Raw genomic sequence first — 18,341 nt, 5'->3', positions numbered from 1 at the left:
TAAAATATAACACCAGCCCTCCTTTGGTGGAGGCGGTAATGGTGGTGGCAGCATCACTACCGCTATCGCCAGAGGCAAAAGTAGAGAGGGTGAAGTAGCGAAGAGCCAAGTGAGGAGAAATAATAGATTGGGAGATGAAAGCATGGCTAAGTGTTGTAAGACTAATTAGCTTAGGATTAGAATAAAACATGTTTCAAACATCTAATGACCCATTTTTTTCTCCTCAAATTTTGGTAAGGGAATTTTAAGAATTAAAGGAAAAATAAATAATGGGTTAATGGTTTTACTAAGAGAATGGAATAATGTGTTTAATGAATTGGGTGTCAGTGTTTTAAAGCATCTATTTTGGAGTGCAATTTTATATTTTAAATTAATAAGATATGTTATGTCATCATTTTACTAATAGAGTTTAACGGTAGGAGGCAACAATAATTATAGGCAAAGTTGGAGGTTGAATTAAAAATTATAGGGGATAAAGTAGTAATTAAGATATAGTACAGGGGGCAATATATATATATAAAAAGGAAGGAAGAAGAAGAAATAAATGGTGAACCAATTCAAAAAAAGCACAATATTACTCTTTAACCACCATTATTCATTTTGTTAACCAATTTAAAATTTAAAATTGAAATGACGCTTTTGCCTATAAGGGGGTGTTGCGATTAAATTACCCTCCCATACCCAATCCTTAGGTATCCCTTAACCTATTTCCTACCTTCACCTTGCCACAAATCACCCACCACACCCCCTCCCCTTGCCGGAGATCTACGCCTTACGTGCTGATGACATGGCAAGTGCCACTGTGGAAGGAACAATTGTAGGTGATAGCATTCTCTGATCCTTCAAGGGCATGAGTTGTTGCCCATCCCGATTTGCTGCTACATGGATCCACACTAAAATCCCAATTCTTCCCCAAAAATTCCCACATTTCATTCAAAGCATCCACTACAACAATTGAACAAATCGATTAGATTTCTATTAAAATTTGAATCCCCTTACTACTAAAATACTTCTTGATGTCCGTAGATGAATTTTTATTTTTATTTTGGTAGAAAAGGGTCTATATATAACGGGCCCCGCAAGGCATCCAGTCAAAGATCAAGAAACCCGGAGGTCTAACATAGGCCAAAGGTCCGCACGGCGCACGAAGGGGCCCTACACTCCCTTTTAACATAAAAATAAAAAAATATTTGGAATGATCTTTAAGAACTCAAAGTTGGAAACAATAGTGCTTTGTGTAATATTTCACCTTTTACGTTTTCAATGAAATCATACATTTAATTTAACGAAACTTCTCATTTTCGGGCATCGCGAACTAAGAACAACTGCTTCAATTACTTGACCTATGGTTCATCCTAGAAAATCGAAATGAAGAATGAATAATAGAGATTCCATTTTTTGGAAGAAGATTTTGTGTTTTCAATGAGAATGAAAAGTAATAATACGTAGAAGAGAGATTTCAAAAAATTTGAAAATTTCAAAGAATAAATTGGAGTTATTATACGAACAAACCTTCGTCATCAGGAAGAAGATTGGTTATGGCTCCAACATCAAATAAATTAACCAAATAGCAATAATAACTGAGGAAGAAACATTATAGTTTCTTCTTCTGCTTCTTCCTCGTAGTTCTTGAATCTTTAACCTAACAACAACTTCCCATGGAACAATAGTGAAGTAGTTTAAGTTGTCGTTGTTAGTCTTTGTGTAGCTAGTTGGATTCAACTCAAAGGCTTTCTTAACCATTCAACATAGAAAATATGAGAGAGGAACTCATATCTACTTGTTGATAAATCCTCTCAATTTGAAGAATAAAAAAAATGAAGAATGTGATGGCAATGCAGATCTTCGTTAAGGGGAGAGGGAAGGTGGGGGCAATGGTCATTATAATGGGGAAAGGGTATGGTGGTTGGTGTGGCGGTTTTCAACGAGGAGTAGATAGAAGATAGCCTAAGGGTTGGTGTAAAATCCCTCATGATCCTAACCCAAAAACTTGTGATGCACGTCCAACAACCCAAAATGCAAGTAGAAGGCAACTATGGGCCACTCATATAGAGACCATTTGATGGGAACCTAAACCAATGGAAGTGGATGGTGAAGAAAATGAAACTAGTGAGTTGTTAAAGTTTGGAAGAAGATCTAACTTGAACACTGACATATATGGAATGTGGATCAAGAGTTCAATGGCGACACGTTTTTGAGGTCCTAAAGATCAGGTAAGACCTTCCTCTAGTGTGGTTTAAGTGTTGGAGAAGAGCCAATGGAATAACCACGCACGAAATTGCTCCTATAGCAATTATAGGGGTCAGGGTGGGTCTCCCGAGGTGACCACTATCCATTGCCCATGAGTAAAAAGGGTATTTTGGGGATTTCAGTATTTTAAACTCCTATTTAATTATTTATTTAATGTAAAAAAGTGTTATTTTACTCTTAAGTCGTCAGGGAACGTTAGAGAACTCGTGGCAAAGGGGGAGAACATTGCGGAAATCTTACAAAGAGCTTTCAATTCACCAAATGAAATTTCCTAAGGTTTAGTATATTATTTCTTCTCCTAATTATCTTTTATTGATTATTCACCATTAGTGGATCATTATGGAGATATCCTTAGTTAGAAGAAACCTAAAACCCAATCTCTATCTTGGTTTTAGAGTGATCCTACAATCACTCTATTCTACCACACTTTATGGGTAGATTTCGAGATGACCCTTTTGCGTTTTATTAGGTTTTCAATTTGAATTGAGTTTTTGAATGTCTGTCAATGCTATACCTTGTTTTTAAATGATTTCATAGTTCTCTACTTGCATTGTTGAGTTTTATAATCAAATCCCAAAGCCTACAATGTACTGGAGTAATTTATGTTCGTACTCGGACCTGGGTCTCCTTAGGCAACCCATGTGGGTACTGTTCGGGTGACCCATACCCCCCCATGGGTTGATTGACCAAGGTCTCCCCAATCAACCCATACGGGTGCTGTTCATGCGACCCATGCTCCCTGGGTTGAATGGTCGGGGTCTTCTCAAACAACCCCTACCTACCAAATTTTGTTTTGTTTATATTTTCGACATAGGACCTCGAGGGTTGTTTTTAATCTTTAACAAACATTTAAATATGATTAGTTGGGGCGTGTTAAAACACTTATTGGTTTATCTTGAAGTAGTACAACTCAATCACATAGTGAGGGGATTCGTTAATGTAATTATCTTTGATTATAAATTTGATATTTGACTTGTACTTTCAATTATGTGCTGTTGTTTGGAGTTGTTTACATTCTCGTACTGCTCTAAAATTATACTTTATGATTATTTATTTGATTTATTGGTGCCTTGGTTGAGTTAGAATAAATGTGGACTTGATATGGGATTGTGGTTTAACCATTATATTCAAAATAATAGAATAAACATATAGAATGGGAAACATCTCTAGGTGGTATAGATGAAACATGGTTAGGCACCCCATCATGTCATTACCCTATTGGTGGGGGTATTGAGGCCGAGTGACCCGTGGCAATAGTGTGGGGTGGTGGGCGCTCAAGACTAGTAACCAATCAATGAGAGGATACAATCACATTGTGGGGGCCATTGGTAGGGTTGCATATAATAAACTTGAGGCTCGTGGGCGCCCAATATTGCGAGAGGCATAAGGGGACATGAGAGCTTCTCGTCTATTATATGTGGATGACCAATAGGGGTAAGAGGAGGCGTAATCCAAGTTGGTTGGTGCCATAGGGGAGGTATCTGAACTTAGAATAATGTAACTAAGTAGATGATTTGCATTGGTCTAAGATTATCTCTAACATGCGCCACTGCTCATACCAATGGTTTGGTGAGAGAACAATGACCTAAACCCTAACCAAGGTGTGAAGCGATTGTACCCCCTTACCTGGGATCTCAAGATCGACAACCAGTCCTTAAGATATCAAAGTGACGAGACCTATCCAAATGAGGCTAATGTTATATCCTAATGCGTGTTTACTTGTATAGAGATTTGCACCGGTTAGCGTATATGAGCATTATTACATGCATAGCATATTCATGACAATACATACCATGTTAGTATATGATTATTATACTTTATGTTTGAATGGAGATATGCATATTTATGTGAATTACTTGCTGAGGTACTTCAGAGCTCACCCTTGCCAATATATGGTTAAGATTTTGTTGTAGATCTAAATGCCATAGCGATTCAAGAATATGAGATGTCGGTAAGCAATCCGCATTGTGTATCGGATTACGGGGATGATGACATGCACAGGGACACGTGTGCATACTACGACAATGCATATTATGATTAACCCCAAGCTCCGAAAAACAAAGACTATTTGAAAAATTGAACATTTTGAGTTTCATATATACCATTTAGTTAGAGACATTTACTTGATGTAATTCATTAGGAGATTTGACTCATCCCTTTTCAGTTAGTTTTATTTCCAGGATAAGTTTTGATAGTTTAAACCTTGTTTCTGCTTATTTGTTTTGAGATCATTATGAGATATTTGTTTTCTTTTGAATATTTATTCATTTAATATTAAACATTTGATTTATTATTGTTCATGATTATGTTATCATATGGAATGGTGTCTGATATGATTAAAATTTGATTTTATGATTATGGATCATTCTTGTATTTAGATAAATGGATACCGGGTGGGTGAACGTGACAGTTGGGTATGGGACGATAGTTTAGTCATAGCACTCCTTATGGGTAAAATGGTAATTTTAATTTCAACATTTAAATTAGTTAATTGGCTGAGCAACCAGATACGGAGTTTTTTTTTTTTTTTGGTAAGAACCAGATACGGAGTTATATTGCACTTTTTTGGAATTGGGTATCAGTATTTTTTGTTGTTGACTTTAGTCTTTTAAGGGGAAACCGGTTGAACCAAAAAAAAAAAAAAAAAAAAAAGTCTCAAAACCCCAAAAATTTCCATTTCCCTCCTATTTCCTGGAGCTAGGATGTATCAGTATTAGAGTTGAGTTCGAGGACGACAGGCCTCTCGATAATCGATTTCAGGAACTCTGCGGGGTTTTCGTCAAGGTCTTTACATTGATCGTGTTCACCCCTGTGTCGCTCTTACATGTCCAAACGTTATCTCGCAAAAGAAAAACCCTAAACTTAGTAATTTAGGGTTTTAGCTGTTCACTGTACAATTTTGATGCTGCTTCGTTGAACCTTAGAATCCGTAATCATGTATGGAGGCGGTAAGTATATTTCACTCTCTTCAACTCCATTCGCTTCTTGATTCGAAAATTCTTTCTGCGTGGTTTTAGCTTCTGTTTATATTCCCAGTATTACTTTTGTTATTTGCTGAGTAGATGAGGTATCGGCCGTTGTGATTGATCTGGGTTCCCACACTTGTAAAGCTGGATATGCTGGTGAAGATGCTCCCAAGGCAGTGTTTCCATCGGTATGTTGATATCTGTTACCTTCATTATTGGATCAGTCGTGGATAAGTGAAGATTACTGTCCCCCCCCCCCTCGCTTCTAGCAGTGACGCTAACCATATTCTGAAACCTGCATAGCTGAATGTGACAGAAACCAATTTTTCATAGTAAGTAGTTTTGCAGTTTGCGTAAATTAATGTGATGGCCACCAGCCATATATGTATTACATTGGTGCTATATTCCGATGCAATGCTTTCTGTTCCAACCAATTCAAAATTCAAATTCACAAGTAGGTTTAAGGGGGAAAAAAGTGGATGTTATTTCAGGCACAAAGGTCCTTTTTATTTTTTTCTTTCCACCTGATAATAAGTTTTATCTGCGAAGGACCATTGTGCTGTAGATGCCTAGATGGCCTCCAAGAGATGGGCAATACCAAAAAACCAACTGCATGAAAAAAATTCTCTTCCTTTTTTCTTTAACTAATGTTGCAAGTTTAACAACAGAAGTCTTTACAAGCAGATCTCCTATGGCCTAAACCCATCTTTCCTTAACTTTAGAAGCCGTGCAATTGGAGGTGTAGCATTGTTCTTGAAGGCTTTCTTGTTCCTCCAAATTCTGAGTTTTGTAATAACTTGCTCTTCACAAAAAAGGCCACCACTTCTGACTCTGTTGCTGAGTTTTCTGTTGATGGTAGTTCAACTTGTGCTGTGATCTCATCTGGAGTGTGATGTTAGTGGTCTTTGAAATGTTTGCATCCGGAACTTGAAGTGAGTTATGGGGTTTGCAATTGTTGAGCCATAGTGTTCTAACCATCATATTTAGGTTCTCATGATTAACACATGAATGGTCACTCTTCTAGTGTTCCTTTCTCTGTACACACTGGTTGTGTTTTTTGAGGCTTAAAAGCTTGGAGACACAATTTACATTGGCCTGATATAGTGAGACCACATGAAAATTTGGATTTGTCAGATACCTCCTGATTATGCTTAAGTTGTAACTTAGTTTACTCCATTAGGTCTGTGCAGTTAAGTGTTGATGTTATTTTTTTCCCTTTCTTTTTTCTTAATGACAAAACTATCCTTACTACAACGCGAATTTACTCTAATATTCCTGTGGTTAAATCCTCAAAAAACCTAGTGAATAGGGTATTATGAAGAACAGGTGAATAAGATTAAGTGAGCTGTATACCCACCCAGGCCAGGAGCCTTGTTTTCCTTTTAAGAGAACATAGCTTGTCTCACCTATGCACACCTCTTGGATCAGATCAAGAGCTTGCTGATGATGCAGGCCTGCTATAGTGCTGCTATGGTGGTCTGTAATGGAGGGATAATTAGAAGAATTAGAAGAGGAGGAAGAGGGAAGGGAGTGTCACATTCACACACCAGCCACACGGGCTCTCACAAACATAACTCAATTCATTCTATTCAATCTTAAAATTGTATCCTAGTAAATCTATTTAGAGGAAATAAAATGGAAACCCTAATTGAAATAAAAATCCTAGACAAAATTCTAATCTAAGTCTAACTCACTCTCACTTAGGAATAATTAAAGAAATAAAAAACTAAAATTAGAATAGAAATAAAATACTTATTTAAGTCCAATTCTTGTTGGAAAAAACCCCATTGGGCCAGTTCTTTTGTGGTTGGATTGGAACCGATTCAACCGGTTTGATACTGCATCATCATCTAACTTGCTTATGAAGTTAATAAAGTTGGCAACTTCTGCATCAGGAGGTAAATCTGTAGAACTAAAACCTTGTTTTAGGAAACAATGCAACCGTTGATCGCTTCAGGCACTGTTTCTCAAAGTTAGGCGTAGTTCATGGTGCCATTTACATAAAGAGATTGAGTTCTGTTGCTTGGAAGTGCCTCACAGTGCTCACCTGGACGGAATTGTAGAAAAAAGCAGTTTTTAGAGTCCTAATAGGTTCTTCTTCATCTTCTTCCCATCTTCTTCGTAATACCCTGCCTTAGGGCATCACCCAGTCATTGCCTCCGGGGCATCACCTAGTCATTGCCTCCGGCCCTATCTCAAAATTAAAGGACTTTTTTTTTTATACATGGGTAATGGATCTTAGGTGCAAAGTAAATGATTCCCAATGGGAAGGGGAATTGCAGTATCTGCCTCCCTATTCTTCCTCTTCCTATAGGCAGGAGAAGGGGCAATGTTTTCAACTTTCAACTGAAATTGATGGAACGGGTCAGACAAGATCCTGGATTGGGTGTGGCAGGTGAAGAAGGCAGTTGCTCTGCAATCTCATCTGGTAAATCATAGATCAGGGGCTCAATACTCTGAATTTTCTTCTCTGGAGTAACGATTGATTGATTACTTTTTGGTGGAATTTGTCAAGTGAACTATGGTTTTGGGTATTCTTGAAGCTGGATCTATTGGAGGGTAAGCAACAAAGAACCACCACATTCGAAGAACAGAGAACCATCATATTCAAGGTGTAGGAGATGAGGATCCCATATTCTAGGAGGATCAACTCAGCATAGATTGAATGCAATTGAATCTCTAGACTATGTGATAAGATACCCTGAAAAAAGGCGTCGATAAATCTGTATGGCGTCCTTCTATATCCCATTATCTAGGGTTCCTTGCAGATATAAATCACCTACCTATGTTCTCTCTAGCAAATGCTAAAAGATAGCCTTAGAATCAGGTAAAGCTCACATTGGTGTATCTGACAACTGACGCTTTTGATCTGAATAACTTTTCATGGCTGTGGCACTCAAAATACCATACTGCTTCAGAAATCATTGAAGCTATCTAAGTGCGGATTGGAACAAATCTGACAGAGGTAGAACTCTTCTCTTCTATTGATACCCTTAGCTTTCAGTTTTCCAAAACCTTTATTTCATTGTTCATTCAAGAACCCAACAGGGGTTTATAAGCAAAGATGGAGGAATATTGGGGGTGGTGATGGCGGGAGTGGGTTTGCAGGAAGAATGTGATGGGATTTTCCTGTTGGAGGGAAGAGGCTGGGGTGAAATTGACATTTCAGGTTTTATGTGCATGGGTGAAGGGTTAAAATAGACATTTCTAATTTGAACTTTTAATGGTAATGGGGCCGGTTGATATATCCATATCCCATGGGGTGTTTCTGAATTAGGCCAAAGTGATTTGGATGTCTGAGCATTTAACTCTTTTCTAATGATGATAGATGAACCATTTAAAAAAACTTGCTTTTTGTGGGGAAGGGGGGGGGGTGAAGATTGCAGATTCATGCTCTTCTCTGAGGATTGAGGTTGATACATCCATATCCCCCCTTGGTTTTTTCTTAATTAGGCCAAAGTGATTCGGGTCTGGCTTCCTTTTGTGGCCTTTTACCTGCTTGGGGGGGGGGGGTGGTCCGTTTCCCTTTAGAAGTTTTTTAGTCTGGAAAGACTTCTATGCTTTTTGGTAAATTAGGTAATAGTAACATTTGTATTGCTTCCTTTGTTAACCCAATGGTTGGTTTACAGGGAATTGTGAAAATCCACCAGCTGTTGCATCTCCTCCCCTCCACTCCCCCCCCCCCCCCAAAAAAAAAAAGGGTGGGAATAATTGAAGTGGCGATCCACATGGGAGAAATATAGATCCCATTGGCCACATGGCTACAGCTCCTTTTCTATGGATGCTCACCTGTAATCTAGAATAACTTTTGCTTTGGGAATATTGCCACTCCTCATTTCTCTGTTTTGGGTTTTTATCTTGGATTGTGTACGTGTTTTTCCGCTTAAATGTATTTGGAATATTTACGTTTACTCTTTTTCAAAATTTTATTTTGGGGAGAAATTCTGCTATTTTTGTTTCTTGCACCTGTTATCCCTTATCAGGAAAAAAATGTGAAGATTTTCATGCCAGTATGTGGTTTTGTTTCACAAGGTTGTGGGCTCAATTGATCAAATGGATGTCGATGATGCTGTCAAATCTGACTCTGGATCTGCCCCTGATTCAAAATCTGTTGTCAGAACATTTGATTCTGATAAAAGCAAGACGAAGCGTAAATTCTATGTTGGATCTCAAGCTCTAGGATACCGCCGGGATCATATGGAGGTGAGACTGTTGAGTGCTCAGTGTAATTTCTTTCTCTGTGTGGTAGAATCTGTTGCTAGTGATTTTTTCCTGACATGATTTTAATTTTTGTTTACCTATTCAGGTGCTTTCTCCTATAAAGGATGGTGTAGTTGTGGACTGGGATATTGTTGACAGCATATGGGACCATGCTTTCAGGTGAGAAATGGATTTTATATTTGTTATTCATGCTCCATCCCTGACCATGCTTTCAGGTGAGAAATGGATTTTAAATTTGTTAGTCATCCTGCATCCCTTGTTGTTCTTAGACGTCTCTTCTAGCATTAAGTAACATGCACTAAGACACAACTATATATATTATCAATAGCTTCTCAAGATGCCATATCAACAATAGTAAATGTAGGGCAAATATGTTTGGATTTGGTTAATTCAGGAACTAGCTTTTGGTATCTTGCTCTTCCAAGCTATATAAATATCCTGTTTCTTTGACATTTAGAGCTACTCGGAATTTTATTCTCCTGAAATGGCCAAGGAAGTACACTGGTTGACAACATTTTCAGTAATGGCTGCTATTACTTGATCCTTGGTTCTTGTCTTCTTCTCTGAAAATAAATTTTGTAGCTTTTTTTCAGTCCAGAGGTGCTTTATGGTTACACAGAGTGCCAGCTTCCTTATTGGTTACTACTTAAAAAGGACCCAGTTTGAAGCATCCCCTGTTGTGCATAAGATGCAGTGGGATTTAAAATGAAACAATTTCTTCCAAGTGCCAGATTTGAATTTACAATTGGTTGGGTAACGAACCAAGATCGAGAACCAATAACTTTAATTGAAGAGGAAGAGAGCGAAGAGATAACAGATTGTAGAACCACAGTCTAAGCCTCTTCATTTTTAATCTGGACAACTTATAAGCATAGCATTGTCTGAATAGGAAATGTATTCTGAAATGGGAAACAAAGTACTGTTAGCAACCAAAGATTTATTGAGTCTGATTTTCATTTTAATAATAATGGCCTCTATTGTGACAGGGAGCGTTTGTTAATTGATCCAAAGGAGCATCCAATGCTACTTGCAGAACCATCGTCTAACACTCAGCAACAGAGAGAAAGGTGATCTGGTACCTGACTCATTTTTCTGCTGGGGTGCTAGAGTTTGTTGTTACTGATTTTCTTCACCCCTTATGAATCATGCTATTTTTACTTTTGATAACTGGGATTGAACACAGGTGTTGGTTTCAGACATGGTACGCTTGGTACTTGGTGTGAAATGTGAAATAGTCTTGTGTTGTGAGGAAAGTTTTGCTGTGGCAACCAGTGCTGACAATTGGCTCAAACACCAAAAAATTTGAAAAAACAATGATTTACCATGGATTTTACTGATGCACTATGTTGTTATGTTATGACTAATTCTTGTGAAAGAAATGAAATTATCGTAATCCTTGATGGTTACAATTGACTATCAATTATTAAAAAAATGAATTGGTTGTTGATATGTTTCCAGTGATGGCCTGGATGGATTCTTCTAGGACAGTCATTTAATGTAGAAGAGGTTCAGCTGAGAACCACTCTACAGTAGGATGGATGAAATGTTACAGAACATAAAAAATAACATAAGTAATAATCCACTTTTAGTAACTTAGGAGTAGAGATCCTACCAACCTTTAAAACAGTGTCAAACTTAGATTGACTAAAGATGGCGTGAGCAATCCAAATTTGAGTCAATTCCAATGTCTAAACTCTAAAAATCTAAGATAACTTAGGGACCTGAATTAGAAGGTCAGGGAATATCATGTAAGCCAGCACTTGTGTTGGGCTACATAGTGGATCAAGTATTAGCCTTGATAAGATGAAGCTTCACTGCAACTTTCTTCCAACTCTGTCTGCCTGATGGGAGATCTGAGTTGGCCTTCTGCAGGACATTCTTGCCAGTCACAGGGGCTTAACCTGGGATCAAATGGGCTTCTTGTTGGTCTGGTCAATCCTTTGTTGATGGTAACATTCAGGCAGTTATCTCCTTTGCCTAAGCCATACATCTTATCCAAGTGCGAAGGTAGGAGGGCCCTTCGTAACTATTAATGGACATATTGAATTACCTTTGTATTGAGTAATTATGCTGTTTCTGTAGCTATACGCATGGGGGAATTCAAGTCTAATTCGATTCCTGTTTGTTTGCTTAATAATCTACTTGTGTTGCTGTAACATCTTGGCAGTCCCCATTGTGTTGGGAATTATACTTGGTATACAGTGATTCTAGCCCTGTTATTGGGGTTCTAGCTGATTCGAAGTTTGGCTTTATTTTAGCTTGTTTCTACCAAAAACTAGAAGTGATAAGAGTTGATGCTCAAGGTTTTCTCTCTTATTTTATCTCAAATATTTGTCAATATTTTTGATGTTTGTTACAAACTTTATTGTATTTGGTAAAGAATTTTTGTGGCTGAATTCTTGATTTGTATTTTCTCTCTCTTCCCCCCCCCCCTCAACGAGGTTTTCATTTGAGCCTGTTTTCAATTCGAAATTGCTATGTCAAATATCTAGCTTCTCTTGGTTGATTATTCATAATATTAAATCGGTTCCAATGCAGTAAGTTTGGATAACTTGTTGACTTATGATGCTTTAGTGGATAACTAGATATTTGAAGGTCAGCTTGTGGCCTGATTTCTTCAGCCTTCATTATTAATTCAGGATCGCATTGAATTATGAATCAAATATTTCCCCAAGTTCGTGATGTCTATCTTGTTCATGCTCCTTACAAAGTTGTGATCATTCAAATGTTTGCTCCACATTTATATTGCTTGATTATTAGTTTGATTGGAATTCAATTCTCTTTCGGCTTTTGCCTCTTACCAGGTTGTGTCTTACTTTATTCCTAAAATTGTGAACAGGACAGCTGAGCTAATGTTTGAAAGATACAAAGTCCCAGCACTGTTTTTGGCCAAGAACGCTGTATGCTTTTGCCATCTTTGTTCAGTTTTAATATATTTTTTTGGCCTCATGCCTTAATTGTACATTTTGTGGTAGTTTTTAACTATAGGTTTTATTTCTTGATGTAGGTTCTGACATCTTTTGCATCTGGTCGTGCTACCTCTTTGGTTGTTGATAGGTGGGCAGCTGCTGCCTTAGTTACTGCAATACTTGTCTTCCTTAGTGTTATGGCTTTTATACATCATGATGTTATATTTCATGATGAAGTAAAACATTTCATTCTTTGCTATATATTAACTCTCTTTCATCAGAGGTGAGGTCACATCTGAACACAAGCAGTAACTCCTTGCTTCAACACTTGTTCTGATGGAAGTGGTACCTGCCGCTGGCTTGTTCCTAAGAGAATACTAGAATTTTTCTTGCTCCTTTTTTTGTTAGTAAAATAAGGGAGTAGGTCTAAAAGAAATCCAGTTTCCATGTATAACTAACTAATGGTTGCTTTTTGGAATTGAATTTCTTTTAGGATAAATGGTGCAATTAATTGGTGTTAAATCTACGTAGTAGCTATCTAAATATGCATCCCCAGAGGAATATTTGTGCAGTTGACCATGGAAAATGTTTTCCCCCTGGAATATTGGATGCATTGAATCATGAAACTATTATCAGTCGAACTTCTCTGAGTTGTGTGAATCTGTGGTTATCCTGTTGTCTTATATTTCTGTTTTCTAGTCTTTATTAGTTAGTAATCATTGTCAATCTTAATTGACACTTGATTTCTATATCCGTGTTGATTATCAAGCATTATATCCGTCCAACTTAGGACAATATAATTGTTATTCGTAGTAAATTCTCTATGGCTCCGTATTCAGCTTTAAGTCTTCCTATTTATGTTGAAGTTTGCACTATCTAATCCTATTGTGCATTACCTGTTCAGTGGTGGTGGATCTACTACTGTCACACCTGTGCATGATGGCTATGTCCTTCAGAAGGTATTCCCCACCTTGCCTTTATCAATTAAAAAAAGAAGCAAAAGTATGAACATAAGAAAATGCATTCATTTATTGCGTTTGATGAATTGAAGTTTAGCTGTTACCCTGCTCTGTTTGCTTGTAGCCATGACACAGTCTGTTTAGCTTGTCTGATTAATCTTCCATTCTCTTCTTTATTGCTCCCTGCCTCTATGATACAGGAACATGATCGGAACATTTTTGAGATAGTGATCTTTGGTTCCTGGATATATAATCCCGCCATTTTTGGTCAATGCACCATTTTGTAGTCATAAACTAGCTGGAGTCTTGGTTCATTTTTAGAAAAAATATCACTACTTATATATATCCTATTTTAAAGTGCTTTGCTAAGGAAAAGAAGGCTAAAACAGCTCAAAGCATCCCTCAGTGTCCCTTAATAGAAAAAATATTCTGAGCCAAGTCTCATTGAAAAAACAATCCATGATAGTCTAGGAGATATGGATACACATTAATCAGATAATTCTGAAAGCATTAATTAGATAATTTTTAAATTCGATGGCCTGCTCCCCTGGTATCTCAAACAAACCATGTACCAATGACTTGCGAAAGTGATACGTATATACGTTTTGTCAAGGGTGACCTTGTTTTGGCTTACTTAACCTTCCTTGTGCATGTATCATTAGGAACATAGACCATACATGACTTGGATAGGTCAAAAACTAACTTTAGTTTTCCTATAGGTGAAGAGAAAAATATCACTAGCTATGTATCCTAGCCTAAAGTGGACTGCCATAGAAAAGAAGACTTCAAAGTCTCTGAGTGTCCCTCGAATGTCCCTTAATGGAAAAAGTACTTTGAGCTAGGTCCTGTGGGAAAGGCATTCTACAATAGCATTGGAGACATGGATAGGGATTAATTATTTGATTCGCTACGATTGTATGACCTACTCTGTAGGTATATCAAAGAAACCAGGTATTGATGACTCACAAAATTGATTTTTGTGTAGATTCTGTGAGTGGTGGCCTTGTTTTTCCTAGTTTCTCTTCCTTATGCATGCATCATTTAGGAACATATACCATGTATGATATAATTAGGATGTTTTAACACACTAACTATAGTCTTTCTTGGTGTTTTAGAAAATTACTGTTAGTTATGTAACCTATCCTAAAGTGGATTGCTAAGAAAAGAAGGCTACAAAGGCTCATATGGTTCCATGATGTCCCTGAATAGAAAAATAGTTTGGGCCAAGTCCTGTGGAAAGGACATTCCACAATAGCATAAGACATATGGGTAAGCAATAATTAGATAATTCTGAGATTTGATGATCTACTTCCTTGGTATATGAAAGAAACTGTGTACTGATGACTTGTGAAAGTGATGGGTATTTAGGTTTTGTAATGGGTGACGTTTTTTTGTCTTACTTAATCACCCTTATGCATGCATCGTATATGTACACCAAGCATATATCATTAGAATGTGTCACAAACTGACTGAAGTTCTCCTTCATATTTAGAAAACTATTACTAGTTATATATGCTACCCTAAAGTGGATTGTCAAAGAAAAGAAGGTTCAGAAGTCTCAGAGCTCTGATTGTTTGGTTTGCTGGTTATTATATCAAACCATCAAGGAGATCGAACTGCCAATTGTTAGGACATCTAGTAATGTTAAATACAGATCATACTCTCAATGTTTCCTTGTAGCATGCATTGGTTTCTAGGAGAAATTCCTCTGCTGTCTTCTGCTTGTTTTCCACTCTTTGGTTTGATACTCCAGGTCATGTGCTACTTATTATATCGAATCAAGGAGAGCCACTGCCATTTATTAAGGTTCTGTGTTCTTATATAAACATCTAAATCTTACATAAACACATGCTACCTATAAGATGAAATCGGAACTACCCAAAGAAAAAGCGGTTGTAGAACTAAAATTAATACTTCTCATAAACTCATATTCAACCTCGAGTTTTGTAGACAGGCAATCATAGTAACTTGTATTCCCATTTCCATGGCAACAGTCTTCCAAAACATTGCCCAAATACAAGAGCTTTAGTGTATGTGCATGTGCATGACTCTGTCTGTGTGTGTTTTTTTTCTTTACTTTTCAATCTACCTCTCACTGACTTAAACATGGTTGGTTGGGTGACACTAGGCTTTGGCAACATCTCCTATCGGTGGGGAATTCCTTACTGAGTGCATGAAGAAAAGCTTAGAAAGCAAAGGCATCATGGTAATTTGCTTCTAAATTGAAGTGTCATGGATTGACAATTTGAAGTTTTGATATAATTATATTACTGGGTTGTTTTGCAGATTAAGCCTAGATACTCTTTTAAAAGAAAAGAAATTAGGCCTGGTGAATTTCAGGTAACTTACCTGTTAATTGCTAGGAGTATCTTCATTTCATTGGGTCTTCTGTCTTACATTGATGTTAACATTGTTCAGAGATATGGTATTTATAACTTTGTACCTGGTGATGAGTGGTAGGAGCATTATGGCAGGAATGAAGTAGTTTTGTGTGCTTTCTCAAATGTTCCAATATGCTTGAAAGTTGAAGTATTAATTGTATTCCTTCCATAATTATGACAGGTTGCTTTGTCCCAGATTTTGTCATTCTTTGTTTGGCACTTAAGTTCTAAGTATAATGTTGTAGAGACCCAAAATTTTCCCCTGGCTTTGTGTTGTTGATTCTTTGCTGTCTCTCCGAGTCTCCGGCCGATTATAGGTTGAGTTTTCTGCCTCATGAACGAGAGGCCACTTTCTCTTAAATTATTATATATATTAGCTTGAAATGGGGCTTATGAGAAACAAGAGATCTTTTAAGGCACATCGACTGTAGAATGCATGGTTGAATGCATATGAGCATTCCTATGTATTTCTTATTCTAGAAACTGTGTTTACTGATTGAATCAAGAAAAATATAAGCATCTGAACTACATTATAAACATCGTTCAACTATGTTGTTCAAAATGTTTGATCACAAACTATTTTGGAAGTGCTCTCTGTCTATTGTCCTGTTGATCTGCCTGATTCTATCGCCATCCAGGGCTTGAACTTGCGACGTACCCCCTAAAATTGGGCCAAAAAACCAGACCCAAAAAAGGCACTTAAACCTGGCCGAATACCCTAGGGGTGCTTTGGTCATTTGCCAAGCCCCTTTTGGGGCTCAATCTGGGACTTTATAGAAACCCCTTAATCCAAGGATCAGGGATCTACCTTTATTTTTCTATTTGAGTCAGTCATTTGAGAGGTAGTCTTTTGAAAATATTGTTGAGTTAATTAATTATGGATAAGATTCCTTATCTAGAATTGGGATCTTATCTTTTAAATTTGTTCTACTTGGAGTTAGTCTCTTATCTCCTAACATGGGTGCTAGCAAGGAGACATTTCAGTCAAAACTTGAATATCAACCCAAGAGAAGGCAGAAATTTTCAAGTTTCGACCGAAATTTTGGTTGAAACATGTGATTTTTTTTGAAGTTTTGAACTTCAGATTCGAGCCTCAGATAGACTCAAAATGATCTGGATTCTTGCATACCACCTATTTCAAGCATAATAAACACAATGGAACTACTAGTTTACCAAAAAACCCATTGAAAATGTAACATTCAAGTATATAGTATATATGAGAAGAATCTAGAATATTACCAATTACAAGTCTATGCTATTCCATGTCTCCCTCTTCCCTTTGCACCCTATACAATGACAATACATGTCCCATGATGTTTGCTCCATGTAGTTGTCAATGTAGTTGGCAATTGCAGCTCTGTGTGTGGCCTCATCCACATGCCTAAGATGTCCAAATGGTGGGGGAGTTGGGACTATCCGGATAAGGAACTGGCTCAACTGTATATGGAAGGGTTGGTGGTGACTATGGTATAGAGTAGAAGATTTGCTCAACAAATGAGGAAACAGCCTGGTGATCGGCAAGGGCAGGGACACCATAAGCTTTATAATGATAATAAGGTTCTAGTGGTTGACTCTGATAGGTGACAGTGGGAGGGACAACATAAGCTCCATAAGCTCCATAAACTCCATAACTGTAAGGTTCCATTGGTGGTTGACTTTTGAGTCTGATAACCAGGAGGGACACCATAAGGTCTATTACCGTAAGCTCCATAAGTTGACCTAGTAAAACCAATATTCTCCACAACAGTATCATATGAGGACTCTGTAGGCCTATGCCATCCAAGTCCTCTAGAGGTGGAGTCTCTAGAATCATCTATGCTCATTGATCTCATAGATCCCACCAAGCTCTCCGCATTAGCCGGACTTAAGACCCATATGATGGCGTGTCCTCCATACCATATCTGTGCTGTCTCCCCTTCCTCAAATATGTTGACAAAACATGTTTGTGTCGAGATGCAGCTCCGCCATGGTTTGAATCCTCTGTCGCATGGGTGAACTGACTCTCACCTGTGAATCTTGGTGGTCGTCCTCCCCCTCCCTGACTATCAGATATGGTGGTGGTGATGATCTGTCCCTAGGATTAGCTGAATCTTGATTATGAGGTCCAACACCTTCCTCATCACTTCCATCATCATCATCATCATCGTCGTTGTCATCGTAACCATTGTCGTCATCGTCGGGGGATGCCTGAATCGCATCATCCTCGGTGTTGGACCAGACAATCAAATCTTTACTTTGGGTGGATGCATTAGGGTGTGGCATGAAGGGGCGGGCGGGTGCTGCATGTGCACTCCCCTCTTGGGCCATGAAGTCCGCCACATCAGCCCCCATCTCCTCTGCAATATGTTTATTGGGATGAACTCCCTCTTCATCCAGCAAAGGCTCTTCATTGTCCTTGATCCAATCAACTACTTGGTTATCATCATCATCATCCATCTCGAATATGTCGGCCAACTTGATATTGTTACTCTCTCTGTCCATCCCCTGTCTAATATGATCCTCCCTCAATCTTATATTATAGTGTAGGTAGACAAGGTCCTCTAGATACTTCACACCCAATCGGTTGTGCCTCTTTGAGTGGATGACGCTAAAGGCGCTCAAAAGTAGCGTTTCGGCCGAAACATATCGGTACCATGTGCATTTCGGTCGAAACAT

General features: G+C 38.0%; 1 protein-coding gene across 1 annotated transcript in view; it reads left to right on the top strand.

Moving 5' to 3' along the window:
• The first annotated feature begins 4,892 nt into the window (after positions 1 to 4,892).
• Positions 4,893 to 18,341, top strand: part of ARP4 (actin-related protein 4) — a 33,473-nt gene continuing 20,024 nt past the window's right edge. Inside the window, exons 1-10 of the mRNA XM_089154823.1 lie at positions 4,893 to 5,198; positions 5,313 to 5,404; positions 9,249 to 9,419; positions 9,523 to 9,596; positions 10,424 to 10,504; positions 12,277 to 12,337; positions 12,445 to 12,494; positions 13,251 to 13,305; positions 15,434 to 15,511; positions 15,592 to 15,645. Of these exons, the coding sequence (XP_089010949.1) occupies positions 5,186 to 5,198; positions 5,313 to 5,404; positions 9,249 to 9,419; positions 9,523 to 9,596; positions 10,424 to 10,504; positions 12,277 to 12,337; positions 12,445 to 12,494; positions 13,251 to 13,305; positions 15,434 to 15,511; positions 15,592 to 15,645 (729 nt within the window). The 5' untranslated portion in view covers positions 4,893 to 5,185. The remainder of the gene's footprint in view (positions 5,199 to 5,312; positions 5,405 to 9,248; positions 9,420 to 9,522; positions 9,597 to 10,423; positions 10,505 to 12,276; positions 12,338 to 12,444; positions 12,495 to 13,250; positions 13,306 to 15,433; positions 15,512 to 15,591; positions 15,646 to 18,341) is intronic.

The sequence above is a fragment of the Hakea prostrata genome, chromosome 5 (genome assembly GCF_041222555.1).
Source record: "Hakea prostrata isolate BN-2017 chromosome 5, UWA_Hpros_2, whole genome shotgun sequence".
Lineage (NCBI taxonomy): Eukaryota > Viridiplantae > Streptophyta > Magnoliopsida > Proteales > Proteaceae > Hakea > Hakea prostrata.
Note: the sequence above shows the minus strand (reverse complement) of the source record. Positions and strands in the feature narration are given on the sequence as shown.